At 31.9% G+C, this 26,997-nt stretch overlaps 1 protein-coding gene across 4 annotated transcripts in view; it reads right to left on the reverse strand.

Moving 5' to 3' along the window:
• Positions 1-255: 255 nt before the first annotated feature.
• The window catches only part of LOC145334304 (phospholipid-transporting ATPase ABCA1-like), a 107,420-nt gene continuing 80,678 nt past the window's right edge, over positions 256-26,997 (reverse strand). For all 4 annotated transcript variants that reach the window (XM_080179708.1, XM_080179707.1, XM_080179706.1 and 1 more), the window contains 29 exons: positions 26,916-26,990; positions 26,042-26,130; positions 25,780-25,890; positions 25,457-25,521; positions 25,075-25,141; positions 24,494-24,557; positions 24,243-24,331; positions 22,846-22,942; positions 22,037-22,172; positions 20,775-20,891; positions 20,333-20,379; positions 19,778-19,901; positions 19,338-19,450; positions 18,704-18,844; positions 18,358-18,433; positions 16,889-17,012; positions 15,196-15,302; positions 14,867-14,971; positions 13,837-13,978; positions 13,362-13,503; positions 13,064-13,189; positions 12,521-12,632; positions 11,969-12,030; positions 11,094-11,188; positions 10,774-10,873; positions 10,243-10,322; positions 9,606-9,718; positions 3,231-3,311; positions 256-2,102 (listed from right to left, as the gene is read on the reverse strand). In XM_080179708.1, the coding sequence (XP_080035834.1) occupies positions 2,012-2,102; positions 3,231-3,311; positions 9,606-9,718; positions 10,243-10,322; positions 10,774-10,873; positions 11,094-11,188; positions 11,969-12,030; positions 12,521-12,632; positions 13,064-13,189; positions 13,362-13,503; positions 13,837-13,978; positions 14,867-14,971; positions 15,196-15,302; positions 16,889-17,012; positions 18,358-18,433; positions 18,704-18,844; positions 19,338-19,450; positions 19,778-19,901; positions 20,333-20,379; positions 20,775-20,891; positions 22,037-22,172; positions 22,846-22,942; positions 24,243-24,331; positions 24,494-24,557; positions 25,075-25,141; positions 25,457-25,521; positions 25,780-25,890; positions 26,042-26,130; positions 26,916-26,990 (2,891 nt within the window). In that variant the 3' untranslated portion in view covers positions 256-2,011. The remainder of the gene's footprint in view (positions 2,103-3,230; positions 3,312-9,605; positions 9,719-10,242; positions 10,323-10,773; positions 10,874-11,093; positions 11,189-11,968; positions 12,031-12,520; positions 12,633-13,063; positions 13,190-13,361; positions 13,504-13,836; positions 13,979-14,866; positions 14,972-15,195; positions 15,303-16,888; positions 17,013-18,357; positions 18,434-18,703; positions 18,845-19,337; positions 19,451-19,777; positions 19,902-20,332; positions 20,380-20,774; positions 20,892-22,036; positions 22,173-22,845; positions 22,943-24,242; positions 24,332-24,493; positions 24,558-25,074; positions 25,142-25,456; positions 25,522-25,779; positions 25,891-26,041; positions 26,131-26,915; positions 26,991-26,997) is intronic.

The following is a 26,997-nucleotide window of genomic DNA, read 5'->3' on the forward strand; positions in this document are numbered from 1 at the left end:
CTAAACTTGCATAAATTCCTGGACTACTGATAATCGAATTTCGAAGATCATCAAAAGAATGGTTAGAAGCATTACTAATTTGGAACCAACCGATCAAAATTCGATAAAAGTACCCAATGTTTCGTAGTCTACAATATCATGGAAGCACAAGAAGGTCTGAAACGAATAAATCTGTCTTAGAAAAAATCCTCTTGGCCTATCCGCATAAAAAAATATTTCCAAGTCTAATATTTGGTACACATGAAAAACACATAATAAGGAACTATAATATTTATTAATACAATAACGATACTACATAACAATTTGAAATGTACAATAACTTTAGACTGGTCAATATATTTTAGGACTACAAAAAATATGAGTTATACATAAACAATAAGAAATATATGAACAGGGCGAAATATATGAAGAACATATTTGTTCTCCAACTTTCCATCAATTAGAAGTCAAATAAGAGAAATAAAAAATGTGAGATTTTTTACATAAAAATGTGATATCTACAATATAAAGCTTTTTTGTAATACTGTTTTAGGATTTCAATTTTAGAATTAAGTAGAAAATCGAAGAAATACATTTTTTCTGCAACTTATTTACAAAGAATTGGTTGGCCGAACATTTAAAAGCCTAGTCTAGAAATTATCTATCCTAATCAGAACCAAAAATTGAACAGAGAGCGCATAGCTAGATAAGACGCGCATTTAAGATCATGTTTACGTGCATTAATTATTAATAACGTAGAACTTAACATGCACGACGAACCGTTTAGCAACCAAAATCCGCAAAATGCTGAAAAAAATCTTTCTATGATTTCCGATTTGATCCCAATTTTTTTCTATAAGAAAACCATATATTTCAATTTCATATCACAAGATTTGGGCTCTCATCAAATTCGCACATATCTACAATACCCTTTTATTGGATTAGATTTGGGATGCTATTGCTTAATACTGAAAATGATATTTTGTAAACTTTATGCTTTTAAGATAAATCTGTAAAAAATGTGATATGCGAATTCGATTAAAGTCAATTTTTTAGACTAGCACATTGATATTGGAATGTACATAAAGAGAATGACATAAAAACTTTAAATACCTAGATTTAAATGAGATTTGTGATAGGTATATCTATTTGTTAGAGTGCAATCCCTTTAAGGAAATAGGTATACCTATAAAGATTATGTGACACCTACAAATTGTCAAAATTTATTTTAATCTATATAACATAATTACCCTGCTTTTTAAAAATTGATTCATTGTGATGTGAGTATGTAAATATAGATACATCGTTATCTTGGACATAAAAAATTAACTAAAAGAAAATTAAAGAAAGAAAAATCCCACTATTTAGATTATATTTTAAAAATTGGCGATCCTTCCCACTTTTTGATAGAATAATCTAAAGTCATAGATTACGATACTATAACATAATTTCCCTCCCATTAAAATAAAGAGTAAATAAAAGATAATATTAGATGATGTTAAATAATTTTGACTTAATAGCTACCTTAACAATTTTACTATTAGCTAAAAAATCGTCTTTAACATTATACGAGATAGGTATATAATAAATATTTTTTTAAATGAAGAAAATAATATAAAAATTAAATAGCATACATGTAATAAACAAATTAATCTTTAATTATTATGAGAGCTACCAAAAACACCTAAAAATCTGACAAACGTTACTTTAATACGATATCAAATGACAATATTTAAATTTAGAATATATTTTGAGATTTTTTGTTTCAGCTGTTATAGCAAACTTTTTAAAAAAAAAGAATAATTAGGAGATAAGTATGAACATATGCATATGTTCATTAATAAAAATTTTTAATCAGAGATGCAAATCTATAAACTTTATTTATTAGCTCAATTGACTCCTATTCAACAATAACATATACATATACTTCATTCAGACCTTTATGTTATTTTCTTATCGGCATAACAAGGGTATAAGAGAGTGAGATATTTTAAAAACTACATGGTAGAAAAGTATAATTCCTCCGAATATTTCAGCATTTAATAGCACTCCTAATTTTATTTCTGAATGATTTGTTTTGTTCCAAATTTTCTTCTACAACATCGGTTTGGTCTTTGGCAAATCTAAAAAGAAACAAAAATGAAAGTAACATGATATGATGTTTGTCTGCCCGTCTGTGTGTGTCACGATCTCGCTAACCGCTGGACTAACATGACTAATATTTACAGTGAAGTTTCTTATAAGTCCACAAAGATTTATAACTATTTAGATAAGAGAAATCGCCACTAGAAACCCCCCACCATTCCTAAATTTATTTTGTAAATCAACCCCTCTACCGCCCCCCTCCCACTAGTAGTATATCGTAAAGTGGTTAGGTTTTCGTTTGAAAAAAGTATCTCGAGAATGGCTAACCTAATTAAGTTTTGTTTTGTAGGTAAGCCTTATATTCCTTACATACGGGTCATTTTAGGCTTTTTTTCAATCCCATTGAGAAGCCCCTAGAGGCAAGGTGTGCATCTCTAACTTTACAAAAAAAAAGACAAGCCAAACAAAACTACAGGGGTGGAGTTTATTTTCTATCTCGTAAATTTTTAAGACTTTATTGAACTAAAGTTTCTACCGGTCAGATAAAACTTTCTAGTTTAAGAAAGAGGACTGAAATGATAAAATAAAGAGATACAGTTTTGTTTTCAGAACTAAAACTACTCAAATACTTTATAAGGAAACACTAAAACGAAAACGACTTCTGAATTGCCTTTTCCAAAACGAGTGAATAATGAATATTAATTTATTGTTAGATATTAACGGCCAAAAATAAAATTGTTGTTAAGTAATAATGTTATATCAGCATTACTTATTCGTTTTCAAAGGTTATCTACTAATGTAAAATATAACAATTATTGTTTTCATGACTTTAGAATAATATTTGACAACATTTATTAAAAACCAACGACTTAATTAAGAAGTTTTAAAAATTGATAACGATTTGTTCATGCTTATGGGCAAAGTCGATACTTTTATTATTTGTGTCAGGCATTTGACATAGCATCAGTTCATCACGATCAGAGCATCCAAAAAGGAAGGGATAGAAATTTATGCCCCATTAAAAAAAATTCGGGATGCCGTATTCACCCTCAAAATTTTGGTTCAAAGCCATTGGTATTTACGAATTAGGTGAATTTTAATTTATACCAGAAATTAACGTATAAATTCAAAATTATAGAATAGTTACGCATTCAGTATAAACTTACCTTACAAAAACTTCATCTAAAGTTGTTTGAGTCAAACTATAATCCTCTAAAAATCCATCTTTTCGACAATCTTCCATAAACCTAAAAAATGTAAAATCTTGTCAGCTACCAAAAACAGAATTTGATACATTTATTTTAAATATGTAAATAAGCCTTTAGGTAATCATATTAGTAGTTTAGCATATAATACGTTAGGTTAATTTGGGAACAGGGTATTCCCAAAGGGTTGGGACTCCCCACTGGGGTGAGGCATTTAGAAATTTTATAATAACAAAACTGCATTACAATTCAAATCATTGACCCAAAAATTTTTACGATCTTTAAAAAAAACTCTTACGACATAAATAGACACAATGAGGGGTAGGAAATGAGAAGGATATAAATATACAAAGACAGCCAAGGATGAAAAATAGAGTAGCTTCATGCACCTATTAAAATATGTAGTGTGCTTTCTTCAAAAATATAAACAATATTAAGACAGGTAAAAAGTGTCATTCATTAAATATAGTTCAATAGTATGTATTTCATGAATTTTATATTAGAAGCGAAACTACTCTTCAATGTATAAATGTCAGGTTCGTGACATAAATAGTTTGAATAGGGGGAATGCCTTGGCCCAAAACATGCACAACTCATTACCATGCACAGTTACCTAGGACTTCTAAGAAAAAGGTCGTGCAATCAAAGGTTTGGTTGTCTATAGTATAGGGCAAATGGACGCTTTACACCGCAATTAAGACGTGAAGTATGTTTCAAGGTGCTTTTGTCGTCCTTGTTAGATAGTATGTCATGAACTCTCCTCACAGAAGTCAGGGAAATGTTTTACAACAAATAAATTAGACCTCGAAAATGTTTCTCATCCGTCTATCTTAAATGGATTAAGTGAAAGTTAAGTCCACAGGGTGGGGTGGGGGGGGGGGGGCAATACCCCCTGACATTAACAATTGTTTTAGACTTTACCTCTTCCTTATAACAATTTTACCCCCAAGTTTGAGATGCCATAAACACTCCATATTTTCATTTTTTTTTTTTTTTGGGGGGGGGGGGAAGTAATTTTGTCAGGGCATCTCCATGAAATTTGTTTTGAAATAGACAAACATATATCCTGCTACTTAAGCTTACAGAATTAAAATAGCTCAAACATTTCCCTCTATTCAATAAATTAAGAAAAAAATATTAAAAACTAACATTTCATACTTTTAATGCCAATGAAAGTGCATTTTTAAATAAGTTTTATGTCTGTATCTAATTAAGTACCAAACAACTATTTAGAGAACTTCATATATTTTATTAATTCAGTTAATACCAGTACGTCTATCTTTACTGGAGATAAAAAATGCGCGAATTATCCGAAAACTGTGGCCCAAATAAAAGCCGTCGCGTCGAAGTGCAGCTTTAAAGGTGGGAATTTGGATCCTGAGGTACAGGGACATGGTGACCAGGGCCTGCGGGCGGTTCAGGAGGCGGGTAGGGGCGGTAATTAAGGCTGACGGCGATTTTATTGAATAATCTAATAGTCTTATACATGTTTTGCCTCTCAGTTTTTAAAATTCAATAAAATCTTTAAAATTGACGATTTTATGTTAATTTGTTTATAAATTAGAAAAAGTCCGGATTTATGTGCCGCACTCTGTATTTTCTCTTTTGATAAAATAATTTTAAAATACAAATTACTCAGAATTTTCTTTATTCTCGTTTAATACTACTACTATTCCTTTTCCGGCACGTCACAGAAAGCAAAATGACAATACATCTTATTTGCTTACTAAGTACTTCGCGTCCTGCACATTTTCGCAAGAACTGTTAAATGCACATACTTGCAGTGGCTATTTTATTCTTAAATATTTAATCAGATATGTTATACTCTACACTATCATCGTAAATTAACGATTTGCTTTTAATCCACACTACATTACAATTTAAGGTTAAGTTGCGCTAATTATGAACATAATAATTCTTGTTAATGCGTAGTATGAGTACTGAGTAGTACATAAAGAATATTCATTTGAAATGATATGTAGTTTAAAATGGCTAATGTAGAGGTGATTGCTTGGACTTTGGCTGTCTTAGTTATAGCATACTGCTTGCTTCTAATTTCAGGATTGTAAAGGGTTTAGCGTTTAATTTCAATGTTTCTGCATGCAAAGTGCTCTATAAAGCTTATCTTTCCTAATTTCTAAAATATCTGGACCCAGTTTTAGTGACCCTTTTCGTCTGCTAGCAATTGCTTTCTTCTCTTTTGTAGCGACTTAAATGTGTTAATATTTGTGACGCTATTGGCTAATATTCAAACACCAAATTGAAAATCAGCCCAGGGTCCACGGGGTTGTTTACCCCTTCCCCTTTTATTGTTTTTTTTTCTAAAATGATTCAGTAATATTTCTTTATTTCTTGCGCTAAATTTTAAAAAAATAAATAGTTTGAACGTCCAATGCACATAGTGTTCCAAAAAGCTTAACTTTCCTAACTGTAATACTAATTTGATTAAAATTACCTGTCGTATTATTAGCTTATTTCTTTAAAAGCTTTGTTACTAAAACAAGGATTACAACACCCATTAAAGCGAAGCTCTGAAACGATAGGACAAACGGACATTAACACTTATATAGTGTAAGAACTGAATAATCAAAATATAAATGAATAAGAGTCGAAGCAAAATTGTGAGTAAATTTGTTAAACTTGATACAGGATAATGTTTATGGACATAATTGAATTATAGAGTTGCTTTGCTTATAATATTGTACTTTGTTGTCCTAGAAATCAGTATTCCAAAAATCTGACTAATCGGATAATTAGATCACATAAAAATTTGTTGTAAAAAAAGTAAAAAATCAACATGTTAATTTTGACGTACGGACATTCTGGTAATGATTATAGAGTTGCTACGCTTTCTAAATCGTACCTAACTACTACAGGAATCACCATGCAAAGTTTGAAATCGATAGGACAATTCTAACATGTCTAAATTAACGAAAAAAGCTATCTGTCTCGGACGGACCCTAATCATAGAAAAGCTTCGCTTTTAATAATATTTTTCAACAAAATACCGAAACAATAAGGATAGGTATTTATGTTGAAAAGCAGCACAGCAACAAATGGCATCTATGTATTTGTAAATGAGTGAATGTTAAGTTTTCCTACACCTCTTAAAACCCTTAATTAATAACTTCAGTTTGTTGTATTGTACCAAAATTACAGGAAATAATTTCAAAATTTAAGAACCGGTTTTTCGAAAATGCAGGAAAAGAAATATTAAAAAATTTGGCATTTCATTGGTGATGTTATCCTTGCTTAATTATACTTTACATTTTTAAATAATGAAGGAACACTTAAAATTTATAAAATCCGTTGATTCAAATGTCTGTCTAGTCTGTCTATAGGTCTATAGATTTCTGATTGATCATTGACATCGAGGTCTATAGATTTCTATTTGACATCGAGGTCTATAGATTTCTCATTAACATCGAGGTCTATAGATTTCCAATCCAACAGTTCAATACCCTGCATGGAGAATGAAATTTTCCTTTAAAAGTGTATTTTCTCCGCTGCTTTTAATGAATGAAACATTTTTATGTTAATTGGACTGTAAATTATACTGATAATAAGTTTTTTATAAACATTCTGTCAAAGTCTTTGGCTCAAAAACTTTGACTACTTGTATTAAATTTTATTTGTTGGTTCAAATTTCAAGTATTCGAACTTTACAACCAATAACTTTAATCTACAAAATTGGTAATTTTGTTATTGTCATTGGGGATGTATATTAATTAAACGTCAATTGTCTTATACCTGATTAAATAAAACTCAAAATTTTGATAAATAATATTTCTTGTGTAAATTTTAGACGAACCATCCAAAAAAGAAACATGTATAAATATACTGGATGTACCTTATGGAAACAATATTACAAGCATAGACACCATCATACAAGGAAATTATTTACTTTTCATTTAAATTTTTTTTTTAAAGAAGTTGTATCAACTTTTTTTTTTTATAGCTAGCCGGTCCTTTTAGTAAGTAGTAGATGTAAAATTTTTCATAGAATTCAGATATGCAATCGGTTTTTTTTGTTGACCTCTTATTTTTTAAGTAATTTAAGTTTTAAAAAAAAAAAATTAGGTCGATTTTAAGGTACTAAAATGCAACAAAAAAAAGAAAGAAAATGGCCATTATGAACAAAAATAGTAAGATCTTTAATTTGACACCTTACTTTTTCAATTCTGTCAGGTAATTATTGAAAAAATCGATTTTTTTAAACCCACGAGAATAAAAACTTTGAACTCAATTTTATCATTTCACAAGTAAAAAAATATGGGTTCATATATACCTTTAGAATCAGAAAAATATTACGAATCCATTGTAAGCAAAATTGAAAAAAAAGTTTACAATATAGTATATAAACTACAATAAAAGGAATTATATGAAAATATCATATTATATTGTACAGGCAACGTCTTAACTTTTGAATTGAGTATAAAAATGGGAAGGGGGTATAGAGGGGGTAAAGAGGGGGTAAAAAAGGGAAGACGATAGTGTTGCCAGAACAAAAAATACAATTGGCCATTTTTTAATTTTTTAATTTTTTTACTTTTTTTCAATTTTGCTTACAATGGATTCGTAATATTTTTCTGATTCTAAAGGTATATATGAACCCATGTTTTTTATGTCTGTTTGAGAAAATATTTAGGTCTAAAGTTTTTATTAAACCGATGTTAAAAAAATAGATTTTTTCAATAATTACTCAACAGAATTTTAAAAGTAAGGTGTCAAATTAAAGATCTTACTATTTTTGTTCTTACTGGCCATTTTCTTCTTTTATTTTGTTGCGTTTTAGTACCTTAAAACCGACTTAATTATTTTTTTTTAAAACTTAAATTACTTAAAAAATAAGAGGTCTACAAAAAAACCGATTGCATATCTGAATTCTATGAAAAATTTTACATCTACTACTTACTAAAAGAACCGGCTAGCTATAAAAAAAAAGTTGATACACCTTCTTTGAAAATGTTCTTTCATTTTATCCTACTTTTAGGATAGGTTAAGTTAAGATAGATTTTAGACATCCGAACAAGAGTACCTAGAACATTCTTTCTTGGATATAAACAAGTAAAACAAAATTTGAAATCTACACAAAAAATGGTTTTAATAGATCACTACTGCTAAGCAATTTAATTATAATCTAAGTCTTTATCATTATAGAAAAAGAAATCAAATCTAAAGTAAATAATAATAGATGAAGATTTAAATTTCCACAAAACTTTAGAAAGAAACAAAGATAGTGAAATCATTCAAGTTATTCAAGTCTTAGGTAACAAATAAATGAGTCAAGAAAAAATTTTCCCATTATCTAAAGTTTGTTGCGTGTTTGTTAGTCTTTTAAGATCTCCCTAACCAATGTACAATGTAGGTTATGGGACCAATGTTATGGAGGTCCAAAGGGCCATACAAATGACGAGAAAGCAATAAATAATCTAATTGTTAAATGAAGTGAAAACTATAAGCATTTTGAAGCATTGAAGTTAAACAAGGACAATTCTATACAATTGAAGTCAATACAAAACTTGCCAATAATCATTGTAGTATATCTGTAGGGGAGAATATTATCTGAAGAAAATTTTTTCAAAAGCCAGTAAAAACATTAGAATTCAAGAAGAAAATCATTTGAATTAGCTTTATTCACAACATTTTTTTTGACCCATTTACAAATCTAAATTAGAAAATTTATCTGGAACTCAACCAAGTGAAGAAGTTAACAACATAAATATGACTGAAGTTGAAAATATTACAACAGATTCCAAAACTACTGAAGCAGACCCATTAGAAGAAATTAAACTAAGTTAGATAGTTCATGCCTCCCATGTATCACATTAACAAATCAGTAAAACCAAATGAATTTTATTCGACTCTACAAAAAATACTCCTTTCATTATTTGTTATTGAAAACATTACTCTTATTTATATTATGTGTCTCATTTATACGAGATGAAATTTTATCATATTAAATAGAAAATATAGCTCAGTAAATAAAAGGTGTTTTCCCCCTCAAAGTTTTTAGCGAGCACAGAACCCCCCACCAAATTTAAATTTCTATGGTTAAAAAAACGATTAACTACCACTACTACCAATAAAATTGTTTTAATTTAATCCTTTTTATTTAAAACTGATCCATGCAAATTATGCCTAAAAGTAGCGCAGCATTCGTAATCTTGTTAGATTTGCTAATTAAACAGAAGAGTTAAAGTAATTTATGCGTTTCTTATTTTCACGGAGTAACGAGTTGATAAACGTACATGCAGACATACTCTAAACTTTAGAGGCCTTACTGCCAAAAAAGAGAAAAAAATTTTAGAGTGTACCAAAAATAGAATTACTTACTTGAAAACAACTGGCAACTTTGTATTATTACTGGGCAATTGGAACTGTAACTGGTTATGGTGCATCTCTTTCAGCTCAGCGTTTTCTAGGGCACCCTGCAGCCTTTCTAGGGTCTAAAATATAGTTATAGAAAGATAGATAGAGAGGTAGTTCCATGCAGCTTATACCAACAATGAAATTAATTCGGAAGAAAATCACGAAACCTATACGTGTTTTCAGCTGTCGTTGGGGGACAACACATCGTAAAATTGACAACCTCTCCATTTGCCCCCCTAAATATTATTTTAGATTTATTTCGCTTGTTGATTATACCTTATTCCTGGGTTCTATGACATCTCACTGTCAATAGTACCTATAAATTGACACACAGACGGCCAGAAAGTTAGTCAATTAAGACTGACAGACAAATAGAAATTGAATAAATAAATACATCTTTTATAATGGATTCTTGATATCTAACAGTTAATGTAAATTTTCGGATAAATAAATAGATAGATAAATAGATAGAATGATCATACGAACAGAAATATATACAAATATCCGATCTATAGAAGTTTCTTGACATATAACAGCCAATGTATAAATTCGATAGATAGATAGAATGATAAGATAGACAGAAAGATAGTAAGATAAATACCTGATTTATAGTAGTTTCTTGACATCTAACAGTCAGAGTATACCCAGATCCAAATCTGTTCTTCAAATGTTGCGCTGAACCTGAATATAAAACATGATTGACATCAAGAAAACTTATGCCTTTGAATAGTAAAACTATATTTCTCCATGGATCTAAAGTGATAGGGCAATAGAGGATAAATTGATGTACAATTCCAATGATCTTACACAAAATTACCCCTTCTGTAGATTACAATCATTTGTTAAAACGTATGAGCACTCAACTTAATGAACCAAAAAATCAAAATTCAATAGAAGTCCCCAAAGTTGTTGAGCATTTGATATAAGAAAACGTTATTATAAAACTTTGGGGACTAGTGTAATAAACAGCCCAATGGCCCCTCCCTCCCTAATATTTCTAACAATAAACCCCAAGCAATGATCCATACAATCTATACAAAGTATATCTGTTCTCTAGAGATCAGTGTACCAAATAGTATTGATATTGTTATCAACCCAGGAAAATGGCCTCCGATTGAAATTAAATTTTTACCTATACATTTAAACTGTCCATTGACCATTATTCCCATTTTAGTGCACAAAGCTTCACATTCTTCCATTGAGTGAGAGGTTAGCACTACCGATTGACCACCCTAAAATAATAAATATACAAAGGCCTAGATAGATCATTATATAGTTGGATAGAAAAGATGGATTCGATAGATAGTTAGTAAGGTAGCATGTACTTACATTATCGACACATTTGTATTCTTTATTTACCTCCTTTACAAAGAAATCTTCTATTTGGTATAAATGTTGTTATATTTTTAGGAAAGGTTGCGTGATTATATTCTGTAATATTGCAACTTTTACCTTAATTATGTCCAGAATACTGTTCCATAGAAATCTCCTAGCACCTGGATCCATGCCAGAAGTTGGTTCATCCAGGAATATTATGGAGGGATTACCTAAAACATTTAGAGTAGAACAAGGTGTAAAGTTTTTATAAATAATCAAGAAACAATAAACTTTAACATTTTAGGTTAAAAAATATCAACCTTTTTATATACTTTTCAACTAGTTTAAGTGTACTAGCGGCTTCGCCCCTAGCATCTAGGGGCTCTGCCCCAAGAGGTGATCAAAAAAAATTTAGGCGAAATTCGTAAAAGGACCAAGGAAATCTTCCGCAAAAAAAAAAATAGAAAATAGCCTAAAACCACCACAGGACCAGTAGGTATGTTCCCTGAAGAGTAGAATCCGATCGGTTCAGTGGTTACCGAGATCTTAAGGGACAGACGGACAGACATCATTCTACTTTGTATTATAGATAACACAATAAATTAAAGCACCAGAGAAAAATTTTATACCTAAAAATCAACTTTTCTGACTTTAATAAGAAATGTATATCTATTTGCATTTAAGTGTACGTACAATATCAGTTTTAAGAAACAAAGTAACTGGTATTTGTCACTAAAAAGAGGGAGGCAACAGTTTCTTCTAGTTACATATCACTGGAACATATATTATTAATGGATTTATTATTATTTGGATCATACACCAGATTAAAATCTATTCAAATAAATTGAAGCTTGTAGCGAGCTAAATTAATGACCCCCCCCCCCTCCCATTTTACACGAAACCTCCCCTCCTAATGTATGAACGAGCAATAAATGACAGGGGAAGTAGCAACCCAAATTTTCCCCTGACATAATATTTTAAATCTATTATATCTTTATCTTTCTGCTTACCAACAAGAGCAATTGCAGTTGATAATTTTCTTTTATTTCCACCAGAATATGTTCCAGCACATCTAAATAGTCATTCATTTATTTTTAAGATTTAAGGTGAACAAATAAATTGTTAGATATACGACGTAGAAAGCTTTAAAGGATTTTGTATGTATTATATAACTTTATGATCAGGGTAGAAAAATTAACAAAGGGTAGGCAAACGATGAAAGTTAATTTCTAAGTCAAATGTTTTCGGAACTTCACTTCCTTTTGTCTAAAAAACCTTCAGGGTAAATTAAATCCAAACAGAAAAACAAACTACTGTCTGGACTTTCTCGTATTATATGACAATGGGTTGCATCTGTTTATGGGACAAGGCATTTTTTTCTACTGTTACTATTGCTGTCACTTGCTTCAGTATGCACTATTATTAACGTTTATAGAATGGCCTAACGGGATAAATATTAAACCCCAATAGCACTAATGCCGAGCCTTAAAAAATGACTTTTTTGCAAACACATAGTTACAAAGCAGAAGACTTCAATTAGTTAATTTCTATTTCTATCATACCTATCAGCATAAGCCACCAATCCAAGTTTCTTAAGTCCAGTTTCAGTGGCAATTTTTGCAGACGCTTCATCTAGTCCCCGGAGACGAGCATACAGTCGTAAATGCTCCCGACCTAGAAGCAATCAAACATTTAATTTAAACAAAAAATTTAGATTTGCCACCTTTAAAAAAATGTTAAAATTAAGAGTAATAATAAATAATAAATATTATATAAAAGTAACATGATCTATGTCTGTCTATACCAAAGGGCCTCACTAACCACTGCACCGATATGGTTCTACTTACAATGTTCTCAAAGTTCATTGGAAGATTTATAAATATTTTACTAGAGGTTACCACCACCCTCTCAAGAAAAATCTCCCAGAGAAATAAAATGACGCCCCCCAAACTAATTCATTTTTACTTTTTCTTTTTATATTAAAATTAAAAGTGGGGGATCGACTTCCCCCCCCCCCCCTCATCCTTCCCGATCCCCACCTAAAATGCCTCTTAAGGTCTCTAGTAGTGCATCCGCTAATTAAAGATAAAAGGCATGTAATTTACCTGTTAATAACGGGTCCAAGGCATCAAATTGTGGACAGTAGCCCAGGCTACGTCGTACATTGTCCAAATCGTTAAGGATACTAAAGCCGTTAACAAACGCCTCGCCAGCAGTCACTGCCACATCACCTAGAAATGGATGGGTAATTCAATGTGTTATATTATCAAATCTTTACTAATGTCTAACTGCCATTAAACAATTTTGGACACTTTCTGTATTCTTTTGGTGGCCAATTAATCTAAACCAATATCAGGAAAGATACTATGGGCATTTTTATCTGATTCTATTTTGTCAAGTTACCTGTTAACATTTTGAAGGTTGTTGTTTTGCCGGCACCATTGACTCCCAGGAGGCCAAAGCATTCTCCCGGAGCCACTCCAAAAGTCAGACGGTCCACGGCTTGACGAGCATTCTTTTTGTACCGTTTAAACAGATTTTTAACCTTAAAATATATGAATAAACTCAATTATTTCTATTTTTTAAAAATTATGTAGTTATAAACATAATAAAATGTGACACTGAAAAAAGCGGGTTGAAATTAGTTGCAGGAAATTTTAGTGTTCCATTAGGGTTTTTAACAATAGAACATTTTTTAGAAACGTAGATGAATTTAAAAGACACAAAGCTCCTCAAAAAAAACTTTTAAAAATATTTTTTTAAATTACTGCACGGTGTAAGGTGATTTAACCATTTGGACTAGTTACCCATTTTTTATATGTGCAGTCGGACGGTATATTGTTATTGTGTAGCAGCTCTACAAAATGAAGTTCTCTACCTGTAAAACATCCTTTTTCTGACCCCTATCCGCGGAGGAATTTCCTCCCTGTAGCACTCGTTTCCTCTCTGTTTCAACGTCAACGTCCAGGTCAAGAATGTCGTCAAAACCAATTTGGGAGTCTGCTCCGAAACCGAATAACCTTAAATAAGATAAGATTAGATATCATGTCATTTTGTCAAGTTAAGCATTTGAAAAAGTTACATTTACATGTAACCACATGAGACTATAACGTCAGGTCCAACAACCCAGGATAACTAAAGGGAGCCAAATCTCTCCTTTTCAGTCCAAATACCAGGGGTATTAGGTTGAGTAAAACCAGCGTTGTTGTTGCCGGGAGCCGCCATATTTTGCTGGAGCCGTTATTTTCGTTAAAAAACGGCTTCGGCTCCGGGTTAGCTAAAAATAGATATTTTTTATTAATAATTTTTAACTCTATTTTGTCGTGTGCAAATGCCCATTTCAAGTACATTTTTATCAAAAATTTAACTTTTAAAATATTCAAAAGTCAAAAATAGACTTGCCAAAAAAGATATGTTGAGTTTTTCTTGATTTTAGATTGGAGCTGGAGCCGCACCAAAATTAAACGGCTTCGCAACGCTGAGTAAAACCCATAAGACAACAAACTCTTTGATTGCATAACCATTGCCTAGTAGTTCTAACTGTGCATGGTAATGAGTTGCGCCTGTTTTGGGAAAGGCATTCCCCCTACTCTAACTATAAATATCACGTACCTGACATAGCAGCAGTGGCAACCATTTTTTAAGTCTTTAGTTATGACTCAGGGTTAAGCCGAGATTCTAACCTATAACCTCCCCGACGACGAGCGGATGCACTACATGTTGAGCCACGGGTATGTAACCACATATAATCACATATAATCACAGACAAACTTTAGGAGGCGATAGTTTTAGAGGCCTCAAAAGCTTATCAATGGGATTATGGTTTTTAACTAAGAAATTTAAAAATAATATTAAAGCAATAAAAGTAGAAGATCAAATAGTAGAGAAAAGGGCAAATTAATATTTACCTCCAAAATTTACTCTGTATAATAAGAGTGAGGGTGAACATAACAATGCCCTGAACCAACATCCAGAAAAAATATTTTCCAAGGAAGTCAAACTCGTAGCGATTCCTAAAAAATAAATATATAAATAAGATGATAGTTTTTATGTAAACTTAGGACATTGAAATGAAAAAAAAGCTTACTGTCCTTTCTTGTAACGACTGAAAAAAAACCTTGTAGCAGTATATTCTAAAATTGTAAAAAAGGAAATGCCATATTTTTTGAACATTTCTGCAAAACTTAAAAAAAGTGGCTGGAATCGAACAACCAACTTTAAGCCAGATGTCATTTACCTGACAGCTTCAAGTCCAAACTTGGCAATAACAGCATTCAGATTTTGTTCAGTTGCCATGTCAATGAGTCCACGTCCCAGGCAATATTGAGGAAATATCAAAAATACCTTAATAAAGAAATTAATTTTATCCTTATACTAAAGTAACAGGATGTTTGTTTGTCTGTGTGCCTGTACCGAAGGATCTCGCTAACCGCTGAACCGATCGGGTTCTCCTTAACAGGGTAGATTCTCATGGGTCCCGGGAAGGTTTATAACTATTTTTGGGAGGGTACCACCACCCTCCCAAAGAAATGATAAAAAAAATTGATTTTTTTTTATATATGGGAGACTTCAACGTGTGTGTGTGTGTGTAGCCATAGTTTCTTAGTGTTTGGACCTAAGTAGTCATGGAGAAGGACGAGACACTTTTGTATAGCCACTGGGGCTATCAAGCTCCACGCCCAAGTACATTATGCCTTGACCCGCTGTCTCAAGGGAGCTACTCTTTATTACCTCACCCTCGCCGAGTATGGCAGGTGTCCCAAATTAAGTCACCGTAATGAATGACGCTCTCCGCAGAGGAGCTTGGGATAAGGGTAGTACTGATATTATGTACTTGACTATTGAGTATCCAAACTTACTCAATAATACCCTTCTTACACAACCAGGGGAAGTTGTGTGAATATGTTCAACTGAGAATTCGAGTTGCCCCATGGGGACTTGAACTCGAACTCTCATCACCGTAACTCAGTGCGTTACCACTGAGCTACGACGCCCCTATGGACTTCAACGTAACATAAAGAGGTATCGTACGTAAAGAATTATCGTAGAGATTTTAACAAACAAAAACATTTAAAGTGCCACTAGAGGCCTCTAGGGGCGTAGCCGCTAGTATCATAAATTGTCAAACTAAAAAAATCTTCAAAATGTTTAAAAGTCAAATAGAAGCAATTATACTATTATATAAATTATACTATTAAGAATTTATGCTCATTAAAGCATCGTGTATTTTTATTTATCCAACTGAAGATTGTTCTTGACATGAAACACTGTGTATTGGACTTATCAAATAAAAATAACATGTTTAATTAAACTGTGTTGATCACTCTATCTATAATACAAAGTAGAATGATGTCTGTCTGTCTGTCTGTCTGTCTGTCCGTCTGTCCGTCTGTCTGTCCGTCTGAAGCTTAAGATCTCAGTAACCACTGAACCGATTGGGTTCTACTCTTCAGGGAATATACCTACTGGTCCTGTGATGGTTTTAAGCTATTTTCTTGGGGGGTGGGACACCCCCAACCCCCCCAAAAAATGAAAAATACCCCCCCCAAAAAAAAAAATTTTTTTTACTTTTTCTTTTTAAATCTAAAGTATGAAAAATTAGGTTGATCAAACCTCTTGGGGCAAAGCCCCTAGAGGCTAGGGGCGAAGCCGCTAGTATTATATAAAGTAGTAAGATTTTTTAGTCTGTAGCTTAGATCTACTGAACTAGTTGATTTCTTCATTCTATGGATGCTTGACATAGATCCCTGAATGGTTTTAGGCTTTTTATGTTTTAGATAAGTCTTTGGATGGTTTTAGGCTATATTTCTTCTTTTCTTATCACTTCGAATACAGAGCTCCTAGATGTTAGTTATCTCTAATCAAAGAATTTTTTAATGATGACTTGATTATTAAAACTGTTAATAAGTAGCTACACTACTAAAGATTACCTTTTTACAAATATTGCCAATATCCTTTAGTTCTTGATCGTCAAAATTCTCGAGAACAAATGTCGTAATAGTTGTGATGATTCCAATAAATAAGTTGGCGCAGGCCAGAATTACAAACGCAGAACTGAAAATTTAAAAAAATTTATTTATTTAGCTCTAAATTTAATTGATTTTCCATGATCTTATCACAATACCTCTGAATAACACCCATAAATTGAGCAGTATGACACAATTTTAATTAGTCATTAGTCAAACAAAGGATTCTGGATACATCCATACTATATTTGTTACCTGGGTATTTAGAAAACAAAGGAGGCTGGATAAATCAATACTATATTTGTTACCTGGGTATTTAGAAAACAAAGGAGGCTGGATAAATCAATACTATAGTTATTACCTGAGTATTAAGAAAACAAAGGAGGCTGGATAAATCAATACTATAGTTGTTACCTGGGTATTAAGAAAACAAAGGAGGCTGGATAAATCAATACTATATTTGTTACCTGGGTATTTTGAAAAAAAAAAGGAGGCTGCATCAATACTATAGTTGTTACCTGGGTATTAAGAAAACAAAGGAGGCTGGATACATCAATACTATAGTTGTTACCTGGGTATTGAGAAAACAAAGGAGGCTGGATAAATCAATACTATAGTTGTTACCTGGGTATTAAGAAAACAAAGGAGGCTGGATACATCAATACTAGAGTTGTTACCTGGGTATTTAGAAAACAAAGAAGGCTGAATACATCCATACTATAGTTGTTACCTGGGTATTTAGAAAACAAAGGAGGCTGGATAAATCCATACTATACTTGTTACCTGGGTATTTAGAAAACAAAGGAGACTGGATACATCAATACTATAGTTGTTACCTGGGTATTTAGAAAACAAAGGAGGCTGGATAAATCAATAGGTACTATAGTTGTTACCTGGGTATTTAGACAACAAAGGAGGCTGGATAAATCAATACTATAGTTGTTACCTGGGTATTTAGAAAACAAAGGAGGCTGGATAAATCAATAGGTACTATAGTTGTTACCTGGGTATTTAGACAACAAAGGAGGCTGGATGATACATCAATACTATAGTTGTTACCTGGGTATTTAGAAAACAAAGAAGGCTGAATACATCCATACTATAGTTGTTACCTGGGTATTTAGGAAACAAAGGAGGCTGGATAAATCAATACTATAGGTAGTTGTTACCTGGGTATTAAGAAAACAAAGGAGGCTGGATAAATCAATACTATAGTTGTTACCTGGGTATTAAGAAAACAAAGGAGGCTGGATACATCAATACTATAGTTGTTACCTTGGTATTAAGAAAACAAAGGAGGCTGGATACATCAATACTATAGTTGTTACCTGGGTATTGAGAAAACAAAGGAGGCTGGATACATCAATACTATAGTTGTTACCTGGGTATTGAGAAAACAAAGAAGGCTGGTACATCAATACTATAGTTGTTACCTGGGTATTGAGAAAACAAAGGAGGCTGGATACATCAATGGGACAGAGGCAAAACCGTACAGCAACATCAATAATACTAAAATGAAATGTATTAACTTCGAAAGAAAAGCCGGTAGATTTTTAGCTGTCATGATTTCTAAAAATAATCTTTGAGACTTTAAACTTTAGTTCTTTATCTAAGGGTTTCCAAATCCCTTGATAGGAAAACAGTTCTAATCCCTTCTCTCCTAATGAAACCGTAGAGACACGTAATACTGATTAACGTCTATAGATAAGACGCATTTTGTACTCAGATTAGAACTTGATCCCCAACAACATGCTGTTTCAATTTCTAATTTAAAATTACCTAGGGGTCCAAAATTTTCCGGCGAAACATAGGTCTGCGCATCAAAAACAAGGAAGATAAGAATACATAGCGATGCAGCTATGATGTACATTATCAGATCCCAGGTGAAGGCTGCTACCCAGTAGGTTACAGGCTTCACACCTAAACAAGGTAGAGTAATAAAAATTGTCAGGTCTAAATCAATCTTCCCACCATAAAGATTCTTATATCTTTGGTAGCAATAAATTAGAGAGAATAAAAAGGTTTAGTATATTAGTATTTATTTAACAATATTTGTCTTTTCCTTTAAGTAAATAGGTATTTTTTTTTGGAGCTATTAACAACTTATAAACCATTACAAGTCAGGGATCTAAAGGGATAATACAATGATCAATAAATCAGTCTACATCTCCAATGATTATATACAAAATTACCCATTCTATAGATTAAAATAGGTGGTTGAAATATTTGGACACTCAACTTCATGAACAAACCAATCGAAATTCAACAAAGGTCCCCAAAATTGTTAAGCCAACGAATAAGAAACGTTATTAAAAAAACTTTGGGGACAAGTATAATAAACAACCCAATGTCCCCTCCTCCCTGATTACTAGTACTGACTGGCTGGTGGCTACACAAAGCTTTATAACCATACCTGATACAAAATGCAGATGTTTAATCTTTGTAACCCTCTCTTCAATGTGGAATACAACAAATGAGGCTGGGACAAAGCTCATGGCAAATATGACACAGATAGCATGCAGCAAACTAAAAAAATATATGTAGGTCATATTTGTAATCAAGAATTTGATGACGTTTGTAGCTTCGCATAAGCTGGAGTCATGCGAATAGTAAATATCTAACAGAGATAGAAAACAAGACATAGTTCAAATTAATATCGTTAGATGGTAATATCGTTTATCATTTAAGTAAGTAATAACATATTTAAATTTTCAGTTTTTTAAAAACTTATTTAACAATTAAACTGCAAGAGACAACCGAACATTTATTTTTTTTCGCCAAAATCAATAAGTCTGTACAACCATGTATTTGAGATTGGCCTAAATTTCATTTCTTTTCAAATTTTTTACTAACCTTGCTCCAATTTGTCTCAGCAGTTCCTTATCCAATTGTTTCTCAGTATAGTTCATGGGATGAGATATAAGTTTGATGCCATATTGGGACGTGTCATATTTATCAGAAGTTTCACCGTCAAAATCTAAAATGAATTCAATTTAGAGATAAACAATAAATCCACAAACGGTCACAACACGTAAAATGAAATAAAAATAATGTAGGTACATTAAACACAAATATAATTCAATTTATTGGTATAATATTATCTAATAGCCAAAATAAACATAGAACCTAAATGAAATCATTACTTTTGTTATTTTGATTGAAAGAAATACTTTACCAAGATCGAGCTTGAAAATTAATTGTAAAGATAGAATTTTCGCATTTATATAATTATCGCTTTAGAAACAGACAGACATATAAAGTGAGGGGGAGTAAAGATTACAAAGAAAATTTCACAATTTGATTGAGGGCAGTTAAACTAGCACTTCGCGCTATACCTGTGTAATTTCTTACTGCTGTACGTGTGAATTTGCGTGCTAATCTACGTGATTTTTCAACTTTAAAACTTACCTAAGAAAGCGTCAAAATCCTCGTCTTCATTCTTTGATATTGATGCTCTAAAACAAATAATCATTGAATGTTTGTCTGTGTGTGTGTGTTAGCGTATCCATTAATTAAAATACAATAAATTGTAAGGACATATGGGTTTGGCAATGTTTGATTGTTCGATATAACGTCGACGTCATTTAATGAAAGACAAAGTTTAACTAAAACAGACTTTCAACAAATTTTAAGTTTTGAACACTTTCATTTAATGAAAATATGATATACATTTGGTCAACGTTAAATGTGTGTACCAGTCAAGTCACCTGGTTTTAAAGTGTGTTTTTGCATGAAAACCAGTTTGTCTCCGCTTTTATTTTTAAAAATTAGGTAGTCAATAAACAAGGAAGTTTAAATAAATTTCGATAACTTACGCTGATAAAGTAACGTGCGCTAAATAAATCCTTACCTGAGTACAACATTGTTGATAGCATTCAGATAAGCTACGGACGCAGCCCAGCCTTTGTTGTTGAACCAAACTCGAATATTATCAAATTTATTCGGGTCCAGATTTATGTCCAGGGTACTGCAAGATTAAAAATTTATTCGAGAAAAATGTACAGCTGTATTAAATCATCTAAATCACAAAAGAATTTAACAAAATTATCTGAATATAGTTGGTTTGGTAATACCCCCTTTATTTTAAGTCACTTAATGTGTATCAGTATATTTTAATGTGACTTTATATTAAAAAATATCAATAATTAAAAATAGAAACAAACAAAAACGTCTTAATAAAATAAAATCTTATCGAAGTCGATGACAAGTTTCTTTTTTCTCAATTTACGTGTCTCACAGTGCAAATGAAGGTGCTTTGACTTTTGTGTCAGAACCTAAATTGGGACATAGTGCATTTCATTACCCTAGGTTAGGTAACTTCATTTCACTATTTAATAAAATCTAAAATGCAGCGGTTTTTCAGAAAATTAAATTTCAAAATTTCAAGTTCAATTTTTACCCACTAGGAGTTACCGCATAATCATGACAAGAAAAGCAAAGATTATTTATTTAAAATTTTGAACAACTTTGCTTTTATAAAGTTGTTCATAAAACCACTCCTGAAGTGAGTTAATTAATGGCCATTTTTATCAATTGCTTTGCTAAGGTCACGAAAATTCAGCCTTAAATAAATCATATATATAGACGTTTTATGACTGACTTTATAAAAGCAAAGTTGTTCAAAATTTTAAATAAATAATCTTTGCTTTTCTTGTCATGATTATGCGGTAACTCCTAGTGGGTGAAAATTTAACTTGAAATTTTTAAATCTAATTTTCTCAAAAACCGCTGCATTTTAGATTTTATTGAAAAGTGAAATGAAGTTACCTAACCTAGGGTAATAAAATGCACTATGTCCCAATTTAGGTTCTGACACTAAAGTCAAAGCACCTTCGAAGGCACTGTGGTCTGTTATTGAAATGTACTAGACCCGCAGAACCATACTTTGGTCATGTCTTGTCCTACTGTGTAATGCGAACTAATGTCCTTTGTCTGTTGATGATAATAATGATTTTCGAGAGTTCTTTTCTTCCATCAATCTTATTTTTGAAAGCATTATATCCCCCCCCCCCGAAAAAAAAATAGGATAGAATGTTATCGCATGCATTAGATGTGGCAGAACCTTCTTAAACAACGACAGATTGCTTTATAAATCACGAGTTTCTTAATTACCTGAAAAGAGTATCCTCCAGAAGGTCAGGTATAAAAGTGGTTCCATTATTAGTTGCCTTAGTTACCCGTCTGAATACATCTTTAAACAGGCTCATGTTCTTGTGTCTTAAAGGGTTATTTACACCAAACTCAAATCCTAAATTGCATATTTATTTTAAATATAAGTAAAATAATAGTAAATATAAGTAAGGGTATAGTCCTTTTCTTTAGCAACGCCACTTCGTCATATTTTGACAGTTGCTTTTCCCCGATTTCTAGCCAATACAGGGGGGCTCTAACCCTGCGGGGCAATCATCTAACCCAACTTAACCTAACCTAACCTATGAAAAGCTACTGTGAAAATACGACGAGGCGCCCCTTAAGATGGACTATACCCGATGTTTCTTTGCACTTCGGTGCATGTAACTTTAGATCACAGTGAATAGGTTAGAGTAAGGTTCATAACTATTTTAAGGGAGCGTAACTACACCATCGACCCTCAAAAGAAATCTCCCTAGAAAAAGTATTCTACGAACAAAATCTCAACTTTTTCTTTTTTTATCTAAAATTGTAAGTGTAGGGTCTATTTTCTACCCCCCCCCCTCCCTCACCATTCTAAATTGCCTCTAGAGGCCTTAAAGAGGCATAACCGCTATCTCATGATAAAAAATTAAAGTTCCGCTAATTTCACGATTAAGTATTATAAAACATTGTAAGTGACATTTGTAACTCAATTTATAATGTCACGAGATCATTATATTAGGCATTTTGCATACCCCCCCCCCCCCCCCACCCTCCAAAAAACTGCAATTCATTTAAACTATATTTACCTCCATATCTTCTCTTAAAGTATTGAGGTCTACTTTTCAACAACCACTGTGAAACATTTCTATCTGTTATGTTTATCATCAAATCCCCAGTCACATACTAAAATTACAATTTGTTGTGTTTTTATGTATAGGGTTCCTTAAAAAATATTCATACATTAGGTTACCTATTCAAAAAGGTATAAAATCATGCTAAATATCTGAAAATTTATGTGTTTAAAATGGACATACAAACTTTCGGGTTAGTATCATAGAGTTGCTTTTCAAAATCAAACCTAACGGTATCAGGAATTATATTGCAAAGTTTGAAACAAATAGGATGATTTTAATATCTATCGATCATAACTATCCATTACGGACGAACGTACGTACGGGACAACAAATGTAGAAAGGTACCAAAATACTATAAAAACAAGGATGACAACATCCATAAGTAGCGAAGCACAAAAAATTGTGGATGGGAATACGTAGAAGTAGATTTAAAGTGTATTTATTAAAATCAAGAATAGATTTATTGGAGAAAATAAACACGAAACCTTGTTTTATTTTGTATGATGAAGACGGTTAAAGTAAATTACATACTAGATGCACATAACAATGGGGGGAAAAAATTTGAAACTGTTAATGCAAAAAAGTTTTAAAATTGGACCAAAAATACCAAAGATATGGGGAAATATGTCAAACATATAAAAATAGTCAAAAACCTGCTAAAAGGCAGTTTGGCCGCCATTGTTTCTTTTCTTAAAACACCAAAAATTTAATGTTAATATCTTTAACTGAAATTTTTTTGAAAATTGGACTATAAACACCAAAGATATGGGTAAAAATGTGATATATACAAAAATAGCCAAAAACCTGCAAAAAGGCAGTCTGACAGTCATTGTTGTTTTCTTCAAACGACAGGAAATTTAATTTTGATATCTTTAACTGAAAAAAATTCGAAAATCGGACCATAAACACCAAAGATATGGGGAAAAATGTGAAAAATATAAAAATAGCTAAAAACCTGCAAAAAGGCAGTCTGACCGTCATTGTTGTTTTCTTCAAATGACGGGAAATTTAATTTTGATATCTTTAACTGAAAAAATTTTGAAAATCGGACCATAAACACCAAAGACATGGGGAAAATTTGGAAAATATAAAAAATAGCCTAAAACCTGCTAAAAAGCAGTTCGACCGCCATTGATGTTTTATAGTTAATTGTGGTCCTTAATGATGGGAATGTTGTCAAAAAATTTCAGCTCTCTATCTTTTATAGGAGCCGAGAAAATCACGTTTCCCCCAATTCATTAATTACGGACGGACGGACGGACAGACGGGCGGACGGACATTGTGAATTATAGAGTAGCTTCGCTACTAAAAACACGCTAAATTTTCACGTTTTGCCTCCCGGTTAATACCTCAATTTGTGGTGGTTTAGGACCAAAGGCGTCAGCTGAGCATTTCATTGTACCTACTTCACACGAACACGGAGGATTGTTCTCATCATCTACAAATTTAGCTATTATGATATAGATTTAGTTTAATAACAAGTATTACGTTTGCAAAAAACAAAAAGAATATGCAACGTCAACAGTAGACTAAAACGATAAAATGTTAGCATATTTTACCTCATTTCAGTCGTATTTTTTCAACATGATTGTAAACCTACCTATTTTCTGGTCTGATGTATATTTAAGAAGATTGCTTTTTGTTTTCAACTCATTTTCTCTGCACTAAAAAGATTATAGAAATGAATAAAGTTTATTATTAGCCAGTGAAGAGACAGTTTTTGTTATATTGATATCTTGCAGAACTAATTGTCTAGACAAGACGAACTAAAGATTTTTAAGCGAAATAGTTTTATTGCACATACAATTTATGTTCTTTAGACTTAAATAAAACGTTTGATTACATATATATAAAAAAATTCTCAGTGTTACTTAAATAGACCTTAAAGCATTCGAAACAAATTTTATTGTATAAATATTAACCAAAAAATTATAGGTTTGATACTTTCATGTAAGGATAAATTGAGAAAAATTTTTATTCTTAACTACTAACTAGAGTTTATGCCCCTAGAGGCCTATTAAATTTTAGTCGTAATTTCTCTTGGGATGGTGGTGATACAGTTAAAACCTTTTCTGGACAAATGAGAATCTTTCGGTTTAGGGGCCAGCGATATCCTTTGGAACACACATATAGACAAACATACTGTTACTCAAAGACATTCCCAATTAAACAAAATCATACCTTATCTTTATTAGTTCCGGTACATTTATTTCCAACTCCATTGTCTGACAATAGTTCTTTGGTATACCTACAACATACAATACTGTAATATGAAAATTGCCTGAAAAATCTGTCCTTGGAGATCTTTTACACTATCTGTGTTGTAGAAAATTCTCACAGACTTTATTATATAAATTAACTTAATTATTATATCCCTTATTATGTTAAGCAAAATTAATCCTTTGATAGTTAAGAATTATATTTGTTTGTTTAAATGTGTCCCTTCCCAACCTCCTCCAAAACACCCCACCCAAATTGAAATTGGGAAGGCCTATCTTTCCCTTATTTACAACCCCAAGATATACACTTCCCTCACAAAACCCTTTGAAGTAGATAAAAGTACCTGTTCCACCAATCTTGCGGATATCTGTCAAAATCATTCGCGAAGAACATATGGTTTTGTCCGCCCTGAAACGAATTCAATTAGTTTGCTACGGCAATTATTATATTTAAACAGCATAACAAAAAGCGACAATTTTCAAGGAAACTTCGTTTTGGCATTATGCAGTTATGAAAATGCAATAAAAAGGCAAAGACATAGTAACATTATCTACATATAATACTTGTCCAAACCATACTTTCTACTGAAATTATTAACTCTAATTATTTATGTATATTAGAGTTAAAGGTTCGAATCCTAGCAATTTTCATTATGTAAAACCTTACCTTAGCAGGATAAATCCAAGGAGAAATTTCCAGGGGTGGTTCTTCAACCAGTGGCGGCAAGATTTGAGTAAATATCATGGCGATACACACAAACACAGCCGGTAAAATTATCTAAATATATTCGAATATTAAGAGACAAATATTAATCTTTGGAAATATATCTTTAGCTAATATGTAAACTTTATTGATATAATATTTTGGACTTCATTTCATTTATTTTATAAATAATGACTAGGTAAAATATAAGCAAATAAAAACTTACCTCACAAACAAAACCTTTTTTGTTTCTTTTAGAATGGTGAAATCTTTTTATTTCTAATGCCATAATATGCTTTAAAAACAACGGGCTTCCTAAAAAATATAATATTTTCTTGGTTCGTTCCTAGAAATAATTTCTACAATTATTGTGTATAATTATCAGCAGGGACTAGGGAATGTGATTCAGAAAACAATTCTAAGAGAACATTTGCCCACAACCATCTTCCCTTATTTCTCCCCTTCTTACCCTCTTCCCTTCAGCCACATCAAAAACAAATTTTACGCCAACTCTACGCCAACAAAATATTTAATTATCGGCAATTTCAAATGTAATTAATTGGCTAAATAGTAGAGACTAAAGGAATAAGACAATGGCCGATAAGTTGATGTACATCCTCAATGATAACACACAAAAAAATCCCTTTTGTAGATTACAATTAGTGTTTGAAATGGACACCCATCTAAATGAACTATTTGATTAAAATTCAAAAGTTCTCAAAGTTGTTAAGCAAACGAAAAAGAGAACGTTATTATAAGACTTTGGGGACTAGTGTAATAAACAGCCCAATGTCCCCTTCCTCCCTGAAAATTATACTCTTAGAATAGATATTTCAGGAAAGACAGGGATGCAGATTGAGTAAGTCAATATTTCCTATACATATTGTCTCTAATACAATTAAAACATGGTTCTTTAAAGAAGTAGTTTTAAACAAAATAATTTGAATTTATTTGGCTAGCATGTTCCAAAGTTCTGAAATCTGAGGCGCAGTGCTGTAACTTTTTGGCCGAGTTCCTTGATCAATTAAGTATAAAATTATAAAAGTAGAATATCGACTACCCCCCCCTCGCCCCCCCCCTCTCTTAAGAATAATTTTAACCTGTAGGTTTAGAATTATTTGACTTTGTTTTTGTTAATCCACTGTCTTCATAATCCTCCAGAGGAATTTCTGAATCTGAAAA

This window comes from Acartia tonsa, chromosome 12 (assembly GCF_053477335.1).
Source record: "Acartia tonsa isolate MP-2025a chromosome 12, ASM5347733v1, whole genome shotgun sequence".
Classification (NCBI taxonomy): domain Eukaryota; kingdom Metazoa; phylum Arthropoda; class Copepoda; order Calanoida; family Acartiidae; genus Acartia; species Acartia tonsa.